Below are 24910 nucleotides of genomic sequence, written 5' to 3' on the forward strand. Positions count from 1 at the left end.
TTAAAGTCAGTGTAACGTATATTTATTTACAAGCCAAGAAATATCGAGAACTTGGAATATCTCGATATAAATTGGAAACTGAAAACGTTCCAGATAGAATGCTGTTAAACAGAAAGCAGGAAGAGAGATTTGGAAGCACACGACGTTTCACTCTTGAATTTCATATCTTGAAAATTGTTTCAATTATTATTTGAAAAAAAAAAAACTATTGCTGAGACACAAATAGGATTTCTAAAAATATTCAACAACGAATATCAACAAAATTGTAGATAGAAAAGATAGATCGGAAAATTGATCTAAGAGTAATTATGACTAGCTATAACGATAGGATGTTCCAGAAGATTGATAGCTATATCGTACAACAAATATCGTTGACACGTGTTAGGATATGGAGGGCGAGATAGGACATTTAGCTGTATTTGTAAGAAGGGAAAGTCTGGTGACACGCGATATAGAACAGAGTCACAAATTAGCAAACTCCAGACACCCTGACCTTCCCTAATCCTGGACACACACCACCCAAGTACACATTGTCACTTTTGCTCCTCTTTAAACATCCTGAGATTTCAATAGACAAGATTCCCAGTTAATCAACGAATACCAAAAATCCATCTTCCAGATTCACAACATTCGTTCTTCAACTTCTCCAGAGGCTCTCCGTGATATCTTATCAAATTTTTCTACACATTTATCGTACATTTTCCCATGTATCTTTTATTTTCTTTTCTTTTCTGTTTCTTTCTCGAACAATTTTTGTATTTTAGATTGGACATTTTCACGACGATCAGATATTTCTAGCTCTTCGATGCTTCTCGCCATTGTACGATAATTAATTAACATCGTTATATGCATACTGCCACAGTTTCGCAGTTTTTTTTTAGTGTACTGACGGATAAAAGTCCAGAGGATTTAAATTGGGCGAACAAGGCGACCACGTCACAGCTCCACCACGTCCAATCCATCTTCCGAAAAACGATGTGTTTAAATACAGTGGATTTCGATTATTCGCGACACGTCGGGATTTACGTTCTTTGACCCAATTACGTGAAATGTCTCATACGTAAATGTAGTAGCTAAAATTACGCAGAACAAACAAACTATAGCTTATGTTAGCAGTTACGAATAGTTCATATAAGTGTAGTATCGCGGACATAAAGCCTAGGAGTTAGCGGGTGAACCACATACAATGTCGCGAGAGCCGAGGCGTTTTTAAACCGTAAACAATGTCCCGAGAGCCGAGGCGCCGATGGGCCCATCAATGTGTCGTCGGGCCTTCAAATGAATAGTTTCAAAAAAAAAAGGTTTATGTGACTTTGGCCACGAGCGGTCGCGGAACACGTGTGTGGTGAGTCTACGGGAAGACAAAAGGCATGCGAGAGCAGGGCAGTTTTAGTTGAGAAGTCGAAGACGGTGAATCGAGAAGTCAGAGAGTGCGAGTTGCGTTGTTGATATAGTGCTGTTAGCGTGGTCGAGAGAGTGTGGTCCGCGTGAGAGAGAACGTTGGATCCGGTGTGTCGACAGTTGTCTAGATTGTAGCGTGTTATTGCGATTAGTTCATATTAATCTACCGTCGTTTTTCTGTCTATATTTGTACAATCCATTCATTGTAAATAAATTACAAATACTAGGATATAATAACATTATATTCCATTGAAGATACTACATAAGTATCTCTAGATCAAATTAGAGACAAGTGTCGAATACGTGTAGTATCGTCAATGGAATATACTGTTATATCCTGATATTTGTGATTTATTTATAACGAATGGATTGTACAAATATAGACAGAAAAACGATGGTAGATTAATATGAACTAATCGCAATAACACGCTACAATCTAGACAATTCTCGCCACAACGGATCCAACGTTCTCTCTCACACTCTCTCGACCACGCTAACAGCGCTATATCAACAACGCAACTCGCACTCTCTGAGTTCTCCGACTTCTAATCTAAAACTGCCTGCTCTCGCATATCTTTTGTCTTTCCGTAGATCCACCACGCACGTGTTACGCGACCGCTCGTGGCCAAGGCCACGTAGGCCTTCTTTACAAAACTATACGATTGAAGAGACGCCTCGGCTCTCGTGACATTGTTTACGGTTTAAAAACGCCTCGGCTCTCGCGACATTGTATGTGGTTCACCTGCTAACCCCTAGGCCTTCTGTCCGCGATACTACATACGTATATAGACATTCTTCATGCAGAACTATTTTCATTGTTTGTCAGTAATCATCGATATCGTCCAATGACATTGTATAAAGAGCAAACAGGCTGTAGCTTAAATAAACAATGAAACACGTCCATTTAAATATTTTTAGATCAAATTAGAGACAAATGCCTAACATGTATTTGGACATTCTTCATGGAGAACTATTTTCATTGTTTGTCAGTAATCATCGGTATCGTCCAATGACATTGTATAAAGAGCAAACAGTCTATAGCTTAAATAAACAATGAAACGCGTCCATTTAAATATTTTTAGATCAAATTAGAGACAGATGTCTAATGTGAATTTAGATATTCTTCGTGCCACGCTATTCTCATTTTTTCTCAACAACCGTCGATATCGATATTACAATTGAAAGGAAATCACTATAGTTTAAGTGAACAACGAAGAGTTCATTTAAATATTTCTAGATCAAATTAGAGACAAATATCTAACATATATATAGATATTACTCATAGAGAACGATTTTCATTCTTTGTCGATAGTCATCGATATCATTAAATGATATTGCGCACTATAGCGTTCGTCTAAATATTTTTAGATTAAATTAGAGCCAAATATGCAGTATGTATCTAGCTATTCTACGTGCACAATTATTTTCACTCTTTGTCATCAACCATCAATATCGTCAATGTTTTCAGCGTCTCTTAATTGTCCTTTTAAAAAACCCTCCTAAAAAACCAACTAAAACAAAACGTACGACATGTCAGAAGAAAATAAGTGAACATTGAAGATTGAATTTATATAAAAATCGCGCTCTTGTACCTTCGAACGGAAGAGGAGTGCGAAACATAATCAGTGCGACTACGAAAAAAGAAAAAAAAATGATAAGACTCTGATTGGTTATTTCTAACACACTCAATGCATAATCATACAGATAAACATGTATTTTATGATGGCTCAAACCAGCGAAATACACTGTACCTATCGTCTTACAAACTCGAAGTAGAAAACGTTTCACGAATTCCAAAAGAATGGATTGTCCAGCCGTCTCAAGATACTTTTTATTTCGTTTCGACGAGTACTACATTTTACTTCCAAAGTTGGTTCTTTTGACATTTAAAGACACCCTGTATGTAGTATCGCGGACAAAAGGTCTAAGATATATCGGGCAAACCATATACAATGGGCGTCGGGCCCATCAAAGCGCCGTCGGTCCTTCAATCTTATAGTTTCGTAAAAAAGGCCTAAGTGACCTTGGCCACGAGCGGTTGCGGAACACGTGCATGGTGGGTCTAAGAAAAGACAAAAGGGATGCGAAAGCAGTCAGTGCCAATCGGAAAATCAGTCAGAGTCAATGGGGAAGTCGGAGAGTGCCAATCGGGAAGTCAGAGAGTGTGAATCGAGAAGTCATTGTGTGGTCCGCGTGAGAGAGAACGTTGATTCCGTTGTGGCCAGAGTTGCGAATGAACCATTAAGTTGTGTAGATTATAGCGCGTTATTGTGACTAGTTCATGTTAAACGACCATCGTTCTTCTGTCTAATCAACATATGTACAATCCATTCATTGTAAATAAATCATCATAAATATCAGAATATAATTACAACATATTCCGCGATATTACGCGTATATCATTTGCGTATCGTTAAAACTGCCAAATTTTCTGAATTTACGAGTCGCGGATTTTTCCTCGTTTGCATATTCCACTTACTCTTCGTTAACAAAGAGAAATTTTCAATTTGCTATAACAAAGGGATTATATGGCGGCAACGAAGAGATAACAACGGGACGAGCTTACCGAGCGTAAGCTCGGAGATAACAAGGCGATCAAATCGTGGAAAATGTCTTATCGACGTGACTCGCGTCTTCGCGAACGTACCTTCAACACGGAAATGGGTCGCATTGCGCATTCAATCAAAAGTTTCAATTATCAACGCGGGCAACTCATTAACCTCGCCACCTGTAACGCTTTACCTTTAAACATTGCAGATATTTGCTTCGCTGCCCTGCTAACGCGGCGAATATAATCCCGTTCACTTTTCTTCTTTTCAACGCGAATAGATCTAGAACTGAAGTCGGTCGAAAAAGTCTATATAACTTTTGGAGAGAAATTCAGAGGAAGGAAATTACCGAGAAAAAGGAAATATGCATTTTGTTGCAGAATCCTGTATCCACTCGCGTATCAGCGTGAAATCATCTTGAATTTTCCGAGATACGCAGCATTTAACTGGCGGCACTTTTCCAACAAAATTATATTAAAAATTACGATCTTTGATCTTTGATTATTGTTGCGACACTCGACTAACTAACGACCAGTCAGGCACAACTGATCGGTTGGTATCGCGAGCCTTGAACGTTATTCGCGTCCAAGGTGGAGGATTATGGAAATATAAAGAATACTGTTTGTTTCGCTTAGTTTATTTTACTCCAGAACTCTTAGTACAACTGTGTTTAGTTCCCTGGCTATAGAATTGTTACTGGTTTAATTCCGTTACGGTTTTGACTACTCAACGACTGGTGCAAGAGTGTCTTTGGGTGACGTTGCTATCGTGGAGGAAAGTTCGTGGTGGGTGCGTCTCAAGTCTGTTCCTAACTGCTATGTTTAAGTATGAGCTGGCCACCCTAATGAAGGATCGCTCGCGGTGACCTTGCACTTGGGGAACCCGCGTTCCCGGTCTTCCTGAGATGTACCATAAAATAGAGACCTAAGTGCTTTTCATGGGTTTCTTCCGTGTGATCCTAAAGTACCTGGACTGTACAATAGGCCCACGGTTTATGATGGGTCCGGGTCGTCCTGTCTGAGGATCGCATCTGGTAATTACCAGGCGGCCACTCCAAATCCCGAACAATTATGACAATACTAAAGAAATTGTAGACTACAATCGAACACACGTAACGTTAGAAATCTACATTTTTGACGATTCTACGAAGACAAGGGGAAAGGTTTTACTCGGAGGATCGATTAAACGGATCTTTAACACAACGTTAAGTCCGTTCTTCTTCTACGATTTCATGAAGCTATGACAGATCCTCGTAAAACGACATTTTACATTCTATCGTTCTAACATATAACAATAATAAACCGATGTAGTAATAAATAAGAAATTTTACTTTGTTAAATCGCGTACGTTTGCTATGGCGTAACAAAACCGAACGATGTGGTAATCCTCTCTTAGGAAAGTTATTTCTTCGTTTAATGTAGATTCGAGGGAAGCGCGTCTGTATTTCAGATTGAACTCCTGAAAGTCTGACGAGACGAAAGAAAAGGATATGCACCGCGTACCAAGCAAATAGTTGCTATGTCATTCTGCCATTTGTATTACAATCTACGTCCGCTGCAGTGATTTATCCTCGGTATTGTGAACAATTTTTGCTGTCACGTGCTACACGCACGCCGCTCATTTCTCGTAATAATCCGACGATGTACGTAGCAAATTTAACATGAAAAATGTTACGGTAGCCGTAGTTCCTGTTACGATATTTCAGAGTTCAAGGATGTATGTAGACTTTTGTGAGTGACTCTACCCGCCAGACGTAGCTGTGAAAAATGAACTATTCCTGAGGAAGACGTGAACCCTTGAGATCGTATCTTCCATGCCGAGGGTCGGCGCTTTAAATCGTTGTTGCTGGAGACACAAAAACAATGGCTATCTTGAAAAATGGCCGGAATAAACGCGAGCAAGGTGCTCGAGAAACCTGCTCGAAAAAAAAAAAAAAAGGAAAATGTAAAAATTTCCTTGGACAGATGGGAAATCCGTGGGTGAAACGTGTTTTTGAAAAAACCTGGAATTGTATCGACCGAAACGCCGTTTCGCGAACGTGTTTTTCACGCGGATTGTTATAAAAGTTGAGAGAATCCCATGGAAACGTGACTGGGTTTCTTTTAAAGACGCGATACGCTTAAACGACTAAAAAATCTCGCTCCGCTAGTTTCGCAAAAATTTATTTCACTGTCACGGGTATCAAGACAGCCCGCTGATCTCGTACGAAAATACGAAACGCGAAACTAGATTATCAAGAAAACGATCTTTCCTATTCACAGAGGACGACATCGTTTGAAAATATTTCACTTTAATATCTCGATTCCGCAATGTACGTTGTACGTGGGACATTTCGACAATGCTCGATACCTTCATTGCCACCTTCGCTACAACGACGCGACTATCGACTAGCAGCACGAAGCTTCAAATAAACTACAGCAACGTCTCAACGAAATAGGATATTGGCTGGAAACGTGGACGATCGAAATCAATGCTACGCAACCCACACACTTTCAACGGTAAAAGAACGAACCTGCCCTTCGGTGAAATTAAATAACGACGTACCACCGGAAACAGGAAACGCTGAAATATCTCGCAGCATACTTGCGAGAGAGATTTTCCATGTTTTAATAACTAACAAGTAATAATAACTAGATCTTGATGAAATTCATGGAATGAAATTCAATGTGTTTCTTATCGCTGATCATCCATATTTTGAGGGGTGAAAGCAGCCCTCGAAGCGAGGGATAAAAAACGTATCGTTCTCAGTATGTCGAAGACACTTAGGAGAAGAGAGATGTATAGAAAGATGATTTGTTTCTAAGCGGAAAACTTGCTACGTGGGTCTGTTTATTTAAAAGTTATGATAGAAGATTGATATTTTTCCTTTTTCTTCATTTTTCGCGTGAAATATAACGCTACCTTTTTTCTAATTTTATTCCTTTCAACTATGAACCAATGTGAAGTAGTAAGTGGATACCGTAAAATTTCCTCTCGCAATCTCTTTTATTAAAAAGGTTATAGAAACACATTATATTTATAAATAATTATTTATGAAGCAGTTGACCGCGGAATTTAGTTTCAGAAGTTTCTCATTGAGTTAGAATCTCATGGAGTGCGTAGATAAATGCAAGCGACGACGAGTATACACGCACCGAGCATAAACGCACCGAGACACAACTTTTGTTCGACGTGTATACTCGTTAAACACAGTTGACTGTTTGATATATCGTGGAGAAGATATAGTGGAAACTATATATCTCTTTAACGAAAGAGCAGAACAATTAGACGGAAGATGTAGGGAACTTTGTGGCGGTTGATTGATTGGCAAAAAATCACAGGTGGCTGGCAAACTAGAACAAGCTGCTGATGTATAGAGCTATTCTCGAACCGATATGGACGTATGCCTGCCAATTATGGGGCATTCTAGCCTCCGACTCCAATACAAAATCAATAGACAGATGGCAAAATAAAAAGTTGAGAGGCTTTTTGAACGAAGATTGGTACATCCCGTACAAACAAACAAATAAAGAAACCGGTATTAGCCACTGTAACAAAGAAAAGATTGCCAGACACAGCAGGTTGCGTAAACAACGGCTGCAGAATCACTGCAACGATCCGGCCACAAAATTACTGTACGTTAGAGAAGAATACGAAAGATCAGAGAGACATCACTTTTTACATCCACCGTACGGATTTAACGACATAAGCAAAATAACATCAGAGTGATACACCGCTGGGTGAGCTCACATCCGTGTCGATTTAAGTTATCACCGTCTGTGCTGATTATTATCATTGTGCGGTAGATTGCAGACACGCGGACTGCAATGAAAAAAGAAAAACAGTTAGATAAAATATCTCGAATTTTCAGGAAATTTCTCGGGAAGGTTACCTTGATAGGTTGTCTTCCTTTTTTCTAATAAGAAATCTATAGTAACCTTGGCAGATTTCTATTTTACGGGGAAAGAGAGGAAACTTTTATATTTAATATTTTTATTGTCAGACTTCGTCTTAGGAAGATGTTTAGTAAAAAAAAAAAAGTTCTTTTAGCTTCGCAATATAGCGAAGTTTCGTAAAGTAGAGGATGGCAAATTGTGCGACGCAAAGTGGATTTGTTTAATTTTTTAAATTTTGTTTTAATTTTTATCGATAAAGTAAAAACCAGTTAAGATATACACATACGTGTATATAATCGATTAAAAAAGCTCAGTGTTCGATATATTGAGTATGATTACTTATATTCAAGGAATAGAGCTTCGTCGAGAAAAACCAGCCGCGTTCCAAGTCGAAAGATTATCAATTTCTATAAAGAAATTAACACGTTGAACAGGATTTTTCTGCGAAGTCATATTTTCGAGAATATAACTGAAAACGTAGAATCTCGATAGAAAATTGTTTTACTATTAACTATTACAAAAAACACTGCACCCTGAACATTTTATATAACTTTTTATCATTTTACGTGCAATTTTGGACCTCCAAATTATCCATAACTGCGTACAAGAATGAATAAGTGCTCTATAAACGTCTATCGTATGAACATAATACGATTATAATACAAACAATAACAATAACGATGATAATAAAAACCAGAAAAGTATGGGCAAATCCCATACGAACGTGAGATCGTCAGCGCGATTTAAAGTTACGTGTTTAGGAAGCTTGTAGCTGACAGGGAAACCTATCGAGTTGTTGATGTCCTCTAAGTTTGGGAAACGTCTACGCGGATTCGTGTTTTCGACTGAAAACGCGGCTCACCGAGGCGTTGGCCGCTGGTTTTTCGTCCAACAGTCGAAAACACCCCTTAAAGTGGAAATTCTGAGAGCTTTCGGGAGAAGTTTCCCGGCAAGTCTCGAAAGTTGAATTTACTTTCCGTTAAACGATTCTGAAAATTAATCGGACGATGTTGAGAGCGGCGAGAAACTTGTATACGCGTTTGCTTTAAAAACGAGGTTTCTCCGCTGTAATCCCACGATAATCGTCGTTCTCGTCGTATAACTTTGATCTCGAAGTAAATTCTCCTGACAGCCCCCAAGTGTCTCGGGATACTCGTAAATTTCCTGTGGAAAACAATTCCCCCGCATTTTTTCTCCTTTCCCTTTGTACAGTAACTCGTGAAAATATCTGGAAACCTTTTGAAAATATTCGTGAATGTATTACGTGCGTTACACAAAACTTGCTTTTTATGTGACCCGTGACTTTTCGAGACTAAAATATTTGAAAACTTACAGCAAAGGTGTCCGTGGTGTACGAACAACGAGAAGAAATTCTCCGGCAGAGGCGATCTGTGGTACAGCACATAAATGGAAATTGATAGAAAAAAGACTTTTTGCTTCGCTTTGCAATAAAAATTGATAATTGTCAGATTTTTATTTAGCACCGTCGAGTATATTTGATCGATAGATTTTTCAATCTGGAAGCGATTAATAATTTTAATAATAAATTTAACGACAAAAGGAATGAAATATAGTACACGGAATTATATTATTCGTTTCTTCACGCAAATGCAATATAAATAATTATTTGTGGCTTAAAGCGAAAATTTATTTTCGCTCAAAAATTAATTAATCTCCTAAAGGAAAGACATGTACGCGTATGATGAATAGCACAACCTAATGTACTTTTATTCTCGTCTCATATAGCACTGACTTCAACATATAATAAGTTCCTCCATACACTTGTTACTGTTAAAACTTGTAGAACAATTTTCTGGCCGCGTAAATCAAGATCGGGTATCAAAACTATCGCGTAAATTGTATTTTAATTCAAAAAAAGGTAAAGAAAATCTCAAATTAAGAAACCAATGTGTATATATAACATATATATTGTAGTATCGTAACTACTATAGTTAGTTTATTAATGACAAGTAGGTGTTAATTGAACAGAGAATAATGTTCGTTAAACATGAACTAATCGCAGCAAACGTATAATAATCAACACAACTAAGTAATTAATCAACGACTCTCACCAACGTAATCCGCACTCTGTGACATCTCAACTCGTACTGTTATTAATTCGTTTATTGTCCCCTTGTCTTAGCCTCGCTGCGTACATGCTCAGCAACCGATTGTTTATAATCCGCACAACACCCCTCCCCCCAGGCCCCTCATCCATGATACTACAATATATCGAATTTGGTTGAAAAATATCGGCTTCCTGCCTAACTTACTACGGTACTATTATTTTATTTAATCGATCATACAACGTGTATTGTTGCGTAATCGTATCATTGTTTTCGAAAATTTCTTACATTACCCTTAGCAGGGTAAAAACAAAATTAGTGTAACCGCGACACCTGTTGTTGTCATGGTCGTCCTTATGTAATGCGCCACAACTGTTCGGGTTCGTCTCGTTATTGTCGTCTGGATCGTCGAGCGATTCAGACGTAAACGCGTAAAGTTTGTATATTACGACGCATTTATCTTGCAAAGTACGACGGACGTAATATTCGAGTCTTTATTCGGTCAGAAGAATTAATATAAAATTGAATGGAAGAACCGGTTGAAATGTAGAAAAAGAAACGATCATCTCACGTGTATTATGAAAAATTCGACACTGAAGGTAAGTCGTTAAATGAACATCTATTCGAACAAAAAGAATCGATAGCATAAAGCGGTAAAACTAGAAGAATAAGTTTAGCCATAGAGGGAGAAAAATCTATCCTACGTGTGCTATTTTAAGCACAAAGTTTGTGAATTTCTTTTACGATTTAGTTTGCATCTTGGATTTCTTTGAGCTCCAATATATCGAAAAGGGCTATTTAAATATAAATAGAAAGTATAAGTAAAATATGTTTAAAGAAAGGGAAAATATATTTAGAAAGCGTTGCAAACGATTTTAAGTTCATACTTTTAATTTTGCATTGGAAGTAAACGTAAATCTAATCGAAAGCTAATTAAACGCAAATTAAGCGATGGAAGGTAAACAGGAAATAGTTGGAAAAGAAGTTCGACTTAATGTTCGTGCAAAATAAATTCAAATAGCAAAAGACAACGAATAAAGAATGAAATTTAAAAATGGAACTTGGTAGTCGGCTTAGATCAATATCGGTATTTAGTTCGTTGCTTTTGCTCGATAGCTTTTCAATTTCCGTATCAGATTTGGGTTTGCATTTGATTTTAATTTATAATATCAATGTGAGATAAAAGGAAAAATGCTCGAGATCGTTCGCCAGTCTTTTTTAAATATTTGACCGATACCGACGCTTGCTCGCGCGTTAAACGAATCTCTAAATAAAAATGAGGAAATTCAACGTGAGTTTTATATTAAATTTAGATCCAATTTTAATATAAACCTAAAACAGCTACTTAGTGTTATTAGCGGCAGCTTTTTAAATAACCCTGTTCGATTCATCGAAATTGAAAGAAGAAACGTATATACCGACCAAATTAAATACTAAATTGTAAACTATTGCTATTTTGTGAAACATACGTTCATCTATATAGGCGATTAAAAATCGTGTACAAAGTATTTCTGCTAATTTACGATTATCACAGAAACGAGCCGATGTAAAAATAAAATCCAAGCAAACCGCTCGCGATACCTTGACGTCACCAAAATTAATTTCAAAGCGATTTCGTCCAATTTTCCGATATCGAAGACCGACCGTAAATGGGCAAGGTGGAACGATCTTCTTTCCAGAATTGATTTGCCAATTTCTTCTAATGCTCTTCCTCGTCCGCTTAATAAATTTCTGTTCAATCGTTGAAACAGAAGGGACCCCATTGTTAAGCTGGTTCGTTGCTTTTGTACGCATCGGCGTAATTATCGGGAGCAGGTGGGGGGAGGATGATAAAAGGAAGTCGTTGGTTTGCGGAGGAGACAAAGTGGTCGACCGGTAGATGAACTTCCTGCGAGCCAGGATCCGTAATCCTGATCTCGTGTCACCCGGCTTCCTTCGTTCGTTCCAAGGGTTACCTCAGGTCGTTGCCACTGAGCCTTTTTCTCGAATTACCGTAGTCCCAGCACGTAAAAAAGTCTCCGTGCTTCAGCTTGATTTTTCTCTTCGTCGCTATAGATCAGTTTTCCAAAAGCTTGGAAAGGGAAGTAGAGAGCTGGGAATCTCCTAAACAGGATGAAAATAATTATTAACTTGTTTACTGTGTGAGAAATTTTGAAAAAACCATTTAGAAAATTTGAATTCCTTTGTATGCCGTACTCATGGTTTTGCTATGGTGGTTACACGCGTTGTTAGACACAATGGCGCTTGGAACACGTGCTTGGACAAAGAGAAAGTGGAATTTGAGAGCGTAGTTTGGTCGCAGTGAGTGAAAGATGTTGGAAAATGTACGTAGATATGGAGAATAAGTGGCGGACAAAAGGAAGCATAAATTTTAGTGGTACAAAAGATATTATAATTTTAAGAATTACAATCGTTTTTACACTGCACCAGTGAATAGATATGGTACGCATTGTACTGTAAAATAGGTGACTGTCGGCAATGTGATGAGAAATTACTGATACAGAAGTTGTTGATACATGAACATACACGAAATACATTATCTAACAACTTGAAACTTTCTTTCCTCTGCTATTGTACTGCGAGGTTAATGCATGGATTATTCCTTGAATTGTAGAGATTGAACTCTATTTCGTTATGTTCCATTGTACTCTTATCGTATAGTGTACGTAATTATAACTTTGTATCGTTGTCGAAACTGCTTCCTACGTCTCTTCACGCTTGCAGAAATTGTACGATAAAAATTCGTACATATTAAAACGGTGAATGACAAACAAGTGATAATTCAATTTCCAAAAATTATGAGAAAAATAATTAAGAGGAAATAACTAAAAGACATTAAAGTTTGCAAGTGAGATGAACAAGTTAATAATTTAATTTCGGAATATGGTAAAAATGATGTTTCGAAGAAACGTCGACGTTAATAATATTAGCTAAATGATATTAAAATCTTCAGGTGGGATAAACACACGTAATAACTGAAAGGTTATAGTTTAATTCCCAACTATGATGGAAATAATATCTCGCAGAATCGTCAGACTTGATAATAATAACTAAATGATATTAATATATTCCGACTGGCATAAGCAAGTAATAATTCGCTTTCCAAACATGGCAAAAATAATATTTCGCCCAGAACGTCGAAATTAATAACGGCCAAATAATATTCCAAGTTTCAAAATGACGATCTTATTAACATTATTAATGTTTCATCGTTGAATATTTCCATATTCAAATTCCACGAAACATCGTGGCAGAGGGTTCGTTTACCACGCGTCACATAAAAAAATATCGCGAGATGGCGGAAACGCTACAATAATATCGTCTGTTTGTTTTCAGCATCCCCACGGTAGAATGCAAAACGGAAAGCAGAGGTGCGCGAGGTCCTGGAGGACGTCCAGCACCCCTCTTGCGTTCCAGAACTTTGCCAGCCATAGTCGCGCCTGGTTTGAGCATCCTTCAAGCACAGATCGATGCCCGTTACAATGGTATGTTAATTAAATAATTATCGATTGATTAAGCACGTTTTCTACTTGGCTTCCTATTGCCGCTATCTACCGCTTAAAGAATACAACGCTTTGCTAATGATTACAGCAGCGTCAGCGGGTTTATCGGTTCCGGAGAGTGGAACTTCGACGAAACGTGGCAGTACCGTTTCCCACTGCACCAAGCTACTAACACCGAGGATATCGTTCACAGACGACACGATAGGTAAAATATCGAGGGTTTATTCAAAACGAGGTGATCAAACGTCTTACCGCTTGATATTCCTAATCCGTGGAATTGCATTCGTTGCAATGGTAAAAATCTTCTTTAGGAGAAATCGCTACTTGGAATACATCAGTACGTTATCGTGCACTCGCTTTTGTGCTCTTCGATTTCTTTCCATTTCTGTTCCTTACAAAGAGCTATCGTCAAATTTGTCATAAATCGATATTCCGATAATCGATCGTTCCATTAATCGGTATTATGGTAATCCAAATTCTGCTATATACGAGGTTACTACGATGCCTTGTACGATGAACGCGGTACGTTTCCATGAAGATCTAACGGTGGCAAGTCGGCGGAAAAATAACGTAAATTCCCTATCGTCGTTTTCATATTCCTTCTTTTCCGCCAGAATCCTTCCTCTCTTTCTTTATCTATTCGCAAATTGATCGTTCTGTTAATCGGCGTTCCGATGATGCAGATTCTATCACAGGAGTTAATTTTAAATCCATCAAATTTGATACAAATAAATTGTATCGCGATATATGTTTATTTAATGTTTTAATATACCTAGCGTGCGTTATCTAATGATAACGAGTCAGCCTAAAATAAGGTAAATTTCCTACCGGCGTCTTGCAACGTGAACTTTTTTCATTCCTTCTCCCTTTCTAGAAACTCTCCTTCTCCTTATCCCCGAAATTTTGCATAAATCGTTCCACTAATCGGTGCTCTGATAATGGAAATCCTATCGTAACAGTCTCAAGGGCCTTGCATCATAAATGGGATCAATAGCCACTTGGCTGATACCACCCAGTCAACCAGAAATATCATAAATTTCATGCTGACATATCGTAACCAGTTTTCTTATTCACCCCTTTTTCTTTTTCTCTTTGTATAAAAATCCCTCTCCTCCCTTACTCTTTATTTATTCGCAGAACGTCGCGTCTCGGACTCCGGACCAACGCGAGAATCCTCAAAGGAACACTCGACGAGAAGCGGCAGGCTGAGTACCTCCAGCATCGGCGGTTCTCAACCTTTGACCAGATTGGCGAGGCTCTTGAACCAGAGGCCAAGCTTCACTCCGAGCGATGAAATTCCACGAAGGCTCTCCTGGGAAAGGTATGTCACGAAATCGGCCATCGTCGAATTCTTAAAATACAGGACGCCGCTGCGGAGACTCGAGAAAGGGAGGAGGAGGAGCAGGAGGAGGAGAAAGAAGAGGAAGAAACCAAAAAAAAAAAAAAAGAAAAAAGAAATTGGTCCGAGACCATTGCCGCAGAGCGGACAGCTTCGACTAGTCCGGAAGCGTCCTTCGACGAACTTTTATCGGAACGAGACTTGTTTCGCAACAAATTACGTACGAGTTATTACTTTTTGCAACATCGAAGTTGATACGCAGACACTGAATCGCTTTTACCGGACGGTTCGTCGGCAAGCGGAGGATTCCTAGTTCCAAGGTCCTGAGTTCCCACCGAATCGGCACTGATATATTCACCGGTTACGTTCAACTCCGCTTTTGCAATATCGAATGATCGATTCATGTTAATTTAGCGAGACAGCAGAGTTGGTTGGTTTGGTGGAATTACAGCGGACGATAATATCGGTGGCGCGTATGGAAAACGATACTGGCGTAATGATATTGTTGGTGCGGTATGGCGTTTCAGTCGTTGGAAATATCGTACGTTTAATCGAGATAATTTAAATATTATTCTGCGCACTTTACGGATGACTGAGCTACCGGTTCTGCAAGTTTCGAATCTTCGATCTTTTGTTCGAACGGTCTATACATTGAAAGTGGACACGTGAAACAGTGGATATTATGGTCTCTGAAATTCTTCCAATGGCAAATTTATATTTCCAATGTAGTTTTCAACGCGATATCTTCGACCTAACGTTTCCTTCGAAATGCAAGGCCTGTACGAAAATCAAACGAATATTCTGATTATTCGCCATGCCTGACAGCAACATCTTTTATATCATTTTCTTAACGACGAATACACGTGTTTTGTAACAAGTTTCTTCTCCTCATCGATGCGATGAATAATTGAACCGTTCAGGAGCCGATCGACTCCACAAACTCGAGCGTTGTCTAGCCGACGACGCTGTAGACGCTGCATCTTAAATTTATCTTGGATAATTATGATTTACTATAGACGATCATGATCATATGTAATCCATGATTTATGTAATTTTCTCGCGGTAAATGAATTCATGGATATAAGTAATTCGTTGCTGACGGTTGAACGTTGATCGCGTGCTTATGAAATGGAATAAAACGAAATGTAAAAACGGTTTGTCTTGCCAGATCGACGACAGAAAACTCTGTAGCTAACAGGAAGCTTCGTAAAACCAATATCACATGCACGTAACATAACGCCAGCGCAGAGAGCACTCGTCGCTAAAAGCGTTAATTAAAATGAATAACGGCATCTCTCGTAGCGTGCGAGTAAATGAAGGGGGAAAAAAAAATGATCCAGCCAAGTCTCTATTCCGGACAAACGAGCTCATCTGAAACTTAACTTGAGGCATCTCCGGCTTTTATTCCGCTGGAAATTGGCCGTATCTCTCGACAAATCATTGTTATCTCTCATCGAAGGGAAAACGGGCTAGTTGGAGCCTCTAAAGAAAAGCTATCCCCAAACGAGACAATAGCTTTTCCCCGAGAAACGACCCAGCTTCTCCTCCGTTAAAATTACATAGCCGACGTCGAGTCACCCTCGTGCTCCCTTAACAAAGTAGCATTATCCCCGTGAAACGCATCGACGTGCCCTCCAACGATCGATAGACATTATTTTAAAATCCGTGGATACATAGAGTTCGTGAATAGCACGGCGATGAAAACAAGAACAGAGATCTATCGCGTGACAGGTGACGGAAAAACATGCAGGTTCATACAGAACGGAACGTACGGGGGAGAAAAAGGGACGCACAGTGGCTGGTGGAAGTATTTCAACGCTTATGAAAATGTTTTATGAACACGTTATATACGGAACATTGTGAAATTTCATTAGTATTATAATGAGACAGAATTTAATTAACGCTATAGCCACCGTCGTGATCGTATTGATTAAATTTGAAACGATTCGGAAAATGTATATAGAAATTACGAGGTATTTAATGCAAATGCATTGTAATGTAAGTAAACTGAGGTATTTAAACAGTTATCATTCGATTTATAATTCTGTTTAAAAGCAGTTATAAGTCAATTATTGCTATTTAATTCCACTATTATCCAATCGAAGAGTAATGAATTGTTGTATTAATAAACTTCGATATTTCCAGTGCTATTATTCCCAATGTTTAACTACAAGTTGTATTCCTATTGTAAAATTAATTTTCTACTCGATGTACGATCGCGATAGGTGCAAACGTCTTGTAACTTTTATATGCGTTGTCGAATTGCTTTCAAGTTTGTGTCTCGTTAGAATTCCTTTTATAACGCATACAACGCGTTCATAAAAATTCTCCACGTTAAGTGTTTCAAATACTTGCACCAATAAATATCTTGTACGTACATTTCCGAATTGCTTTCAAATTTGGCTAATATAATCACGACGACAGTGTCTCGTTAGAATGTTAATGGAATTTGAAAATGTTTCGTATAACGCGTACGATATATTCACGAAGATTTTCCACGATAAATGGATCAAATCCTTGCGTGTATGAGTATCTTCTGACTTCCCTATACGTTCTCGGATCGCTTTCAAACTTTGCCAACATAATCGCAATAGTCCTGCTTCGTTAAGAGCTAATGAAGTTTAAAAAAGGTTTCATGTAAAATACGTAAATATATTTAGACGAATTTGCCACGATAGGTGGTTGGAATATCTTCGCAAGACACTGTATGTAAGCTTTGCTCGCGCGGAACAATCCGCCAGGGTGTAGAAGTTTAATTTGCAAATGGATGCGACCCGGTTTTCGACGAACCTAGACGGCCAGCTCGGGGAAACAAAACACGCAACGCGATATTGCAGCGAATTCGAAAGCTTATGGACAAGAAGAATACTTAGCCGTGCATCGCTGGTTTTAAGCTGTCGACTAACCGCCATTCGGATAAATTTGATATTCCATCGATTGTTTCGCTGTGATCCAGCGGAACAAAGTTCTCCCTATATTGAACTTTTCCCTTTGTTTGATTTTTTGGGCTACGAGGAATTTGCAGTTTCTTTTTCTTCTTTTACGAAACTTTATTTGTATATTTTACATGTATCGGATTAGAGTGTTTTATTATAGATAGATCGCTGGAAGTTCTATTAAAAAGTCGGAATAAAAATGATACGAAGGGAGCTTGGGGTTATTATAATAGGAGACAGAAATAAATTATAACAATCAATGTAATGATCAGGTATTAATAATAGCAACCCTGTCAATACGAGATTGACAGTGATTAAAAATTGAATTTATTATTGTCTGATGTTGAATTTTGATTATATCAGTTTACAACAAATATTTCTTTTTTACCGTTCTGCCCGAAAAATATCAGGATTTTTTCATCTCTTTAAATGATCGTGCAAACATTATTTATCAAACGTTATTGCTCTTAAAGTTAAATAAATACCAATATTGTATTAGTTTCATACTAATATTCCACAAAAATAGTAAAATGCAAACTAATGTGTAGTACCGTAAACTATTATGATTAGTTTATGTATAATAAATGGATTAAACAGATGTTGATTAAACAGTAAACGATGGTTATTTAACATGAACTAATCGCAACAACGTGTTATAATTAAGGCAACTAGATAATTAATTAGCAACTCTCGTCATCACGGATTCAACTCTCAACAACGCTAACAACACCATCTCGACAATGCAATCCGCACTCTCTGGCTTCTCAACTCATACTGCTGTTAATTCGTTTATGTCCCCTAGCAACCACTTGTCTTTTGTCTTAGCCTCGTGTCTTTTGTCTTGGCCCTACCACGCATATACTCAGCAACCGCTTGTTTATAATTCGCACGACACCTCCCAAGCTCCTCGTCCGCGATACTACAAGTGTATCGTCAATCGTGTTCTTTCTTAAACAAACCGTGTAGATTAATTCTCGTTTGATATACGAATACTTCTTTTAAAGTTCACTCTACTCATATGAGAATCCATACGATCTCCTTCTTTTTCTAGAACGCACAATACACGAAGAATACGCGTTGATGAGGTCTCGTGAGGAAAAGTGTGCAGCATTTTAAGTTTAAAAAATTATTTCGTCTCTCTTGGAACTAGCAAGGCTATGTTTGCTTATTTCGATGTTAATTAAAAAATAATTGTACATCGAGAAGAAGTTATTAGTACGTTTCTCACCATTTATATCTTTGCAGCATTTATTGTAAAAAAAGTAATTTATCATTGAACAAAGAAAGATATAAAAGAACATAATAGCAGCTAATCGGATCTTCCCCGCCGTGTCTGACCACGAACAACTTCCTCTACTTGCGTTTCGTTTCTCTCTTTCTACGATTTGTTACATCGTACTCTGCCCCCGACAGATAGACGTTGATCATTAACAGCTTATCAGGCTGTTATCGTGAAGTTTTTACGAATTTTTACTCGTAACAATATTAATTATTCTCTGGAGGATCGGATTTTCTAAAATATCTTCTCGTCTCTATGTTCTTTATGTCTCCTATATATCTTGTGTATATTCTTCGTTCTTTTATTTCCCGGAGGAATAATATATTTAATCCTAAAGCCGCATCGACCTGCATAGAGGAAATATAGTCGAATCTAACTCGTCCGAGTAGGTGGTTTTTTATCACAGTTAACGTTATCTTCTCTTGTGTCTGACCTTTCCTTGGCCATCAAGTCTGAAACCTTATCCCCGAGCCAAGAGGGAAAGCAATTATCTAGTCTCTGCTGGCGTTGAAAATTATTTATAGTTGGCAAGTTTCCTCGGAACAACGCGATGCAACGAAATTCATGTTGTTCGATCAGATATCAAAGGAATAAATCATAACGGCGGAGTTCTAGCTCGTGCAACGATTCGCGCAATGTTCTCAATTAAATCATCGAACAATACCACTTGCAAATCGTACGCCAAATTCATTCGAAGCATTTGTAATTCGGTTTCGTCTTGCAATTCATTTCTCGAGCAGTTGGCGAGAAGGAGAACAACTGCTGTTAAATTTCTCGGTTCTTCGAAGCCAGATTCGTTCCATCGTTCTATTTGATCAGTTTTAAAAAAAAGTTCTGTCATATCGTTTCGATCTTCGTATAAAGTATAATTCAAGCGAGAATGCATCGTTCATTATATCGAGATTAATATGTTTTCTTGCAAAATGATCGTCCAATTCGATTGGATATACACGACGATTGTGCGATACAACGAGCGTTTTGTGCGACGAATATTTACGAATCTATTGGATGAGAATTAAGGAGACTGGAACATCCTTTTTCTCTTCTGCAACAAGAAAAATACGACGAGCGTGGCTTTAGACGAAACTTCAATCACGTTATTTAATATTTCGAACAGAATAATATTTGGCGAGTTCGCTTCGTTGAAAATCCAATTCATTAAGCCATCGAAAAAGGTAGGAATCAACTAGTCAAACCGAGAAAGCGCGATTTCTCTGCAGTCTGATTGGCTAACGAGCCACTTAATGCGCTCATTACACGTATGCGTGGCACGAAGGTCGGTAAATTGGCGTAAATCATAGCCGTGCCACAACTAACCGATGTTTTTCCTGCGTAGTGACGAGGATTGAAGCAAACTTCTGAACTCGAAATGCCACCGACTGTGGGTAATTTTAAGTCATCGCCGCGTAATTTGCGTGGGTAAATTGTAGACGTGTAGAGAGAGGAGAGAGAGAGAGAGAGAGAGAGAGACTTTACTGGATTTCCAGCAACGAGCATCGAAAAGAGACCGGTGCATACGGCCTTTCAGTAGGAAAATAAAAATGAAAGACAATTTCGAGATTTAATGGTTCAAGGATCTCTCTGCAATTTTCTCCAGTTTTTCCACGCTCCACGATGTTTTCCCCATCCGTGTAATCTGCTTTCCTCCTAAACTACAAGTGATTCAGAGGACAGAGAAATTGAACGCGAAAACGAGCGTCCTTTATTTTATAATTGAAGATACAAGGCAGAAAGCGGTGGTCTTGACAGCGGCAACAGAAAATTCAGTTGTCGCTTTCTCGAAAAAAAAAACCAGCTCGACGACGGTGTGAAGTGGGAAAGAAAAAAGAGGAAAAAGAAACAAAGAAAAGAGAGGAGATAAAGAAACTGAAGCGAAATGGGGGCTAACGTGTCCGCCTCTGGCGGATTTGTTTGTTTTATTTAAGTCGACAAGCTGAGAATATAACGAAGACAAAGTTTGGCGAGGATAAATTAGAAGCTTGTAATTTAGAGGTGCAATTTGGTCAAATATCGCACGTAGCGGACCTGTTCCTTTCTTTCCTGTAAGAACGAAGATTAAAAACGGAGGATATCGCAGTTTTCTTTCGCGAATCACAAACGTCTGAATTAATTAGTGCTGGGTAACGACGTAGTCAAAGTAGCCACCTTCTTTTAATCACTCGCTTCTTGCTCGTAAAAGAGAGGAATATTAAAAAGTTTGCTCGCGTCTCTACTTTGTTTTTTTTTCTTTTTTTTTTTTTGTTACTACAGATGGAAAAAGGGCGGTGTAATTTACGCTTCGAGTACTGAATTGAATTTTATTCGACACAATGATACTCGTTTTACGTCGTTATCGGACTTTGATGTAACAATGGAAGAGTGACGAAATATTGTACATTTTATGCCCAGCCAAACAAAAGAAGTATAAAAAAGAAGGAATAACCATAAAATTACAAGTTTCCTCAATCAAAGGCTCTCTTATTTAACAAGGATTGTTCCAACATATTGGCACATTATTTCGTTTAATCGTACGATGAATTTGCTGGGAACACGCGCGTTACTAGCGACGAACGTATGAAGTTTCTAATCGACGATCACGTGAATTGCCGCGTTATTTTTGTCGGCGTACCTGTGCTTTGCAAAATGGATTCGTAGAAGGATCGGTGCTTCTGTGCATCGATGTCGGGGAAAATTCGTAGTTCCAAGAATACCTTTCAAAGGGGCAGAAAACAAGGAAGCTTTTTACAAGGGATAATCAAAAGCTTTTTACCTGTACAACTTTATGGCCGTTCCCCGTGCGCCTCGTATATTCTCTATTTTCGTAGCGAGCATAATATTTCAGCAGCGGTTGAGTGCTGCTCGCGAAAACGCGCAATTGCCAGGATTCCCGAAGATCAGGCAGCTCGCGTCTGAGGCAGAATTCTCAGGAGGTGGTGAAAAATGCGAACGAAACGTCGCGTCTGCCGGGAGAGGTAACTCGCCAGCGCAAGGAATTCAAATCAGTTTCCTTAGGTTATTAACGTTACTTATCCGTCCTCGTCCTCCCTTGTTTGCACGCTCAGAGACGAATAAAACGAAGGAAATCGTCGAGACGAAGAAATAAAGGAAGCTCGTGTTTGCATATACCGGCTGGCTACGAGATGAATAAACGTCCACGGAAAACTGTTTTCTTGCGGATCTTTCGCTGGCGGACAAGAAGAAATCTCGTACTATTATTACGGACGTCGAACGATGCTTTGTGTAAAAGTTTTTTTAGTAAATTGTAGATTTTAATGACTTACGTACGTTGGAAATGTACGAGACTAGTCAAGACGGCAAGATCGCTGTTGCAATTATTGGCGATTCTTAGATTCTAGAGATTGGCGAAATTAACGTTTACTTTTATTCACACACTAATTTTTCGTTATAATATATTAGGTTGTCGGAAAAGTTTCTTTCGTTTTAGAAGGAAATAATGGATGCACAACTTTCCAATGGAACAAAATGGATCGTACGTGTTTCGATGAAATAATATAAAAGGAACAGGTTGCGCATCTATTATTTCCTTATGAAAGGAAAAACATTTTTATATTATACGTAATATAATAATATATATTATAATTGTTCCCTGTAAAAAGTAGCATCTTAATTTTGTATTTTAGTGAAAATAGTGACGCTGATCGTCTACTAACGATACCTATGAATATTCCCTGATGTTCCTTTGGGAAAAGTTTCTGTTGTAAAATTCAGGCACACTAGCAATTTCTCAAAGTATATATAGCAACGTATTCATTAATCATCTCACTAATCATCATAATATGTACATTTAGGCACGCAATGAAATTCTAAATAGAGGCGTATTTGGGACAACTAGAAAGCTGTTAATGTAATACGAAAGAAAAAAAAATTAAAAAAGGAAAAGAAAAATAATAGAAGATACGTACAAATTTCTTTAACGATTAAAATACAAAGGAAACTGTTTCGCAGGTAATTGGAACAACGTGAAACGATCATTTTCATTCGAAGATCGTCTTTTTTTCTTTCGAAGTTTGCTAGTTTTCACGTAAGTGCATAATTTCCAGAGTAATTAGACGTATGTCGGATATGGCTGTACTAAAAGCGGGGTGGAATTAGGGGGGCGAAGATAATGTCGTAGAAGTGATTTTATCAGCTTTAATGCATGCAACGTTGAAGCGGGGGCTGGTAAATGTCGAGAAGTTAACTCCGCCGGGAGTATAAAATAAAAAGGAAGAAAATAACAGGAAGGAGACTGTACGCTGATTGGGCGGAATTAATATTATCGACGTGGTGCAGTTCTGAATAAACACGATTAAAGTTCTCCCGTTGCGGTAGCAACGTGTCGTAATATGGACCTAATAGCGCGTGCCAAAGGTTAGAATACAATGGCACAGGGGTGGTTTTAAACGATCGAGCCATAGGGTGAAGATTAAGTGCGCACAAGTCCTCTGAGGAAACTTCGTAAATTTAATATATCGGTCCCCGGAATGGCGTGTAAACCGGTTTATCGATGATCTCGCGTGGTACAGGATTATTAATTCGATCGTCGATGACAAATTTTACGTAATCAACATACTCCTCGTGGTACGCGTGAAATTGCAAGACAACTTTCTACTCATGGACTATCGAGTCATGGACCGTGCAACGTACGTACAATGGCAGAGAAAAGAAAGTTTATAAAATCGGACGTATAAAAGTATACTGTAATTTTACAAGATGGACTTATATTTAACAACAGCCATGCAGAAATATAAATGTATATCATAGAATAGAATAGAATAGATGTTACGAGTATGATGTTACAAAATTGTTAGTACGGAATAATAATTTCATAAATAATAATTACATGTTATTATCGTATTGTATATAATTGTACATTATTCTCATAGCCAATTATAATAAGCAATATTTCTGTATGTATTTCACATGTAAGAAGTTTCTATCATCGTCGAAATCATTTTCGCGAGTCGTTATAATTACTCCATTAACTCTGTACCAAATTTAGCCGAAAATTCTATCTGATCAACAGACGAGACTGCAGCGCAACGAGCTCCTGCCTTCCAAGAAGCAGCTCGATCGACAGTGTGGCAGAATGGAGCATTGCCGGAGGGGTGGGAACTGTCAGTGCCAGCAATGCTGTCAACGCGGGAAGCAGCTATGGGCTTTTCGCTGATCAACCACCACCAAGAAGGAGTCCCAGCCCCCTGTTAGGTGCAAGAAGTGACAGACTCAGCCTCGTCTCACCGAACATCGGCAGGAGGGTGAAAGGTCACCGGGCAGTGTTAGGTGAGTGTCATATTTTTGGCGTTTCTTTCTTTTTTTTTTCGTTTTGTCTTTCTTTTTTCTTTTTTGTTACTGAACCAGATTGAACATGAAATTGACCTATCACATCTTGATATTGAAAGAGGTGGGATCAAAGTTCCATTTCTACCCTTTGAAGATTTATTCTAGGAGAATGGTGTTTCTCAACGAGAATCTTTCCATAAATTTTATCGCGCCAAGCATGGAGTACACTGTCGATAAATATTACGAAATGTATTGGTAAAAAGGATTTTGTTCTCGTTCTCTGTTTTCCTTCCAGAAAATGGTGAACGCTATTCTGTGGAGATTTTATGCTTTTAGGTTTCTTTCCTTTGATTGGTAGCTGGATTATATTTTATCATATTTCACTTCCACGTAGGTACATGTTAATTGCCACTTACATGGAGGCGCGTGGGAAATTCGAAATTCCATTTTCAAGATTCATTACAGTAGAGTGGTATTTCTACGTGAGAATCTTCCCATAAATTTTCAAATGCGAAGCGTGGGACGTAGAAGATGGAAGTAGACATAAGTAGTCCATAAATATTACCAAACGTATCGGTGAGCAAGAATTATGTTTCTCTTCCTACTTCTCTGTCCCTTTATCCATGCAAGAAAATTATGCAATCGGTGAAAGGTTATTCTTTAGATATTTTATAATTTTATCCTGCACGCAGGGCTTTCG

The 24910-nt window shown here is 38.3% G+C and overlaps 1 protein-coding gene across 6 annotated transcripts in view; it reads left to right on the top strand.

Annotated features, from left to right (window-relative positions):
• The window catches only part of LOC122574722 (ankyrin repeat and fibronectin type-III domain-containing protein 1), a 189573-nt gene that overhangs the window by 107879 nt on the left and 56784 nt on the right, over nucleotides 1-24910 (top strand). For all 6 annotated transcript variants that reach the window (XM_043742643.1, XM_043742649.1, XM_043742645.1 and 3 more), the window contains 4 exons: nucleotides 13228-13376; nucleotides 13483-13599; nucleotides 14532-14715; nucleotides 23954-24210. In XM_043742643.1, coding sequence (XP_043598578.1) covers nucleotides 13228-13376; nucleotides 13483-13599; nucleotides 14532-14715; nucleotides 23954-24210 — 707 coding nt within the window. The remainder of the gene's footprint in view (nucleotides 1-13227; nucleotides 13377-13482; nucleotides 13600-14531; nucleotides 14716-23953; nucleotides 24211-24910) is intronic.

Source organism: Bombus pyrosoma, linkage group LG14, assembly GCF_014825855.1.
Source record: "Bombus pyrosoma isolate SC7728 linkage group LG14, ASM1482585v1, whole genome shotgun sequence".
In the NCBI taxonomy this organism is placed as follows: domain Eukaryota; kingdom Metazoa; phylum Arthropoda; class Insecta; order Hymenoptera; family Apidae; genus Bombus; species Bombus pyrosoma.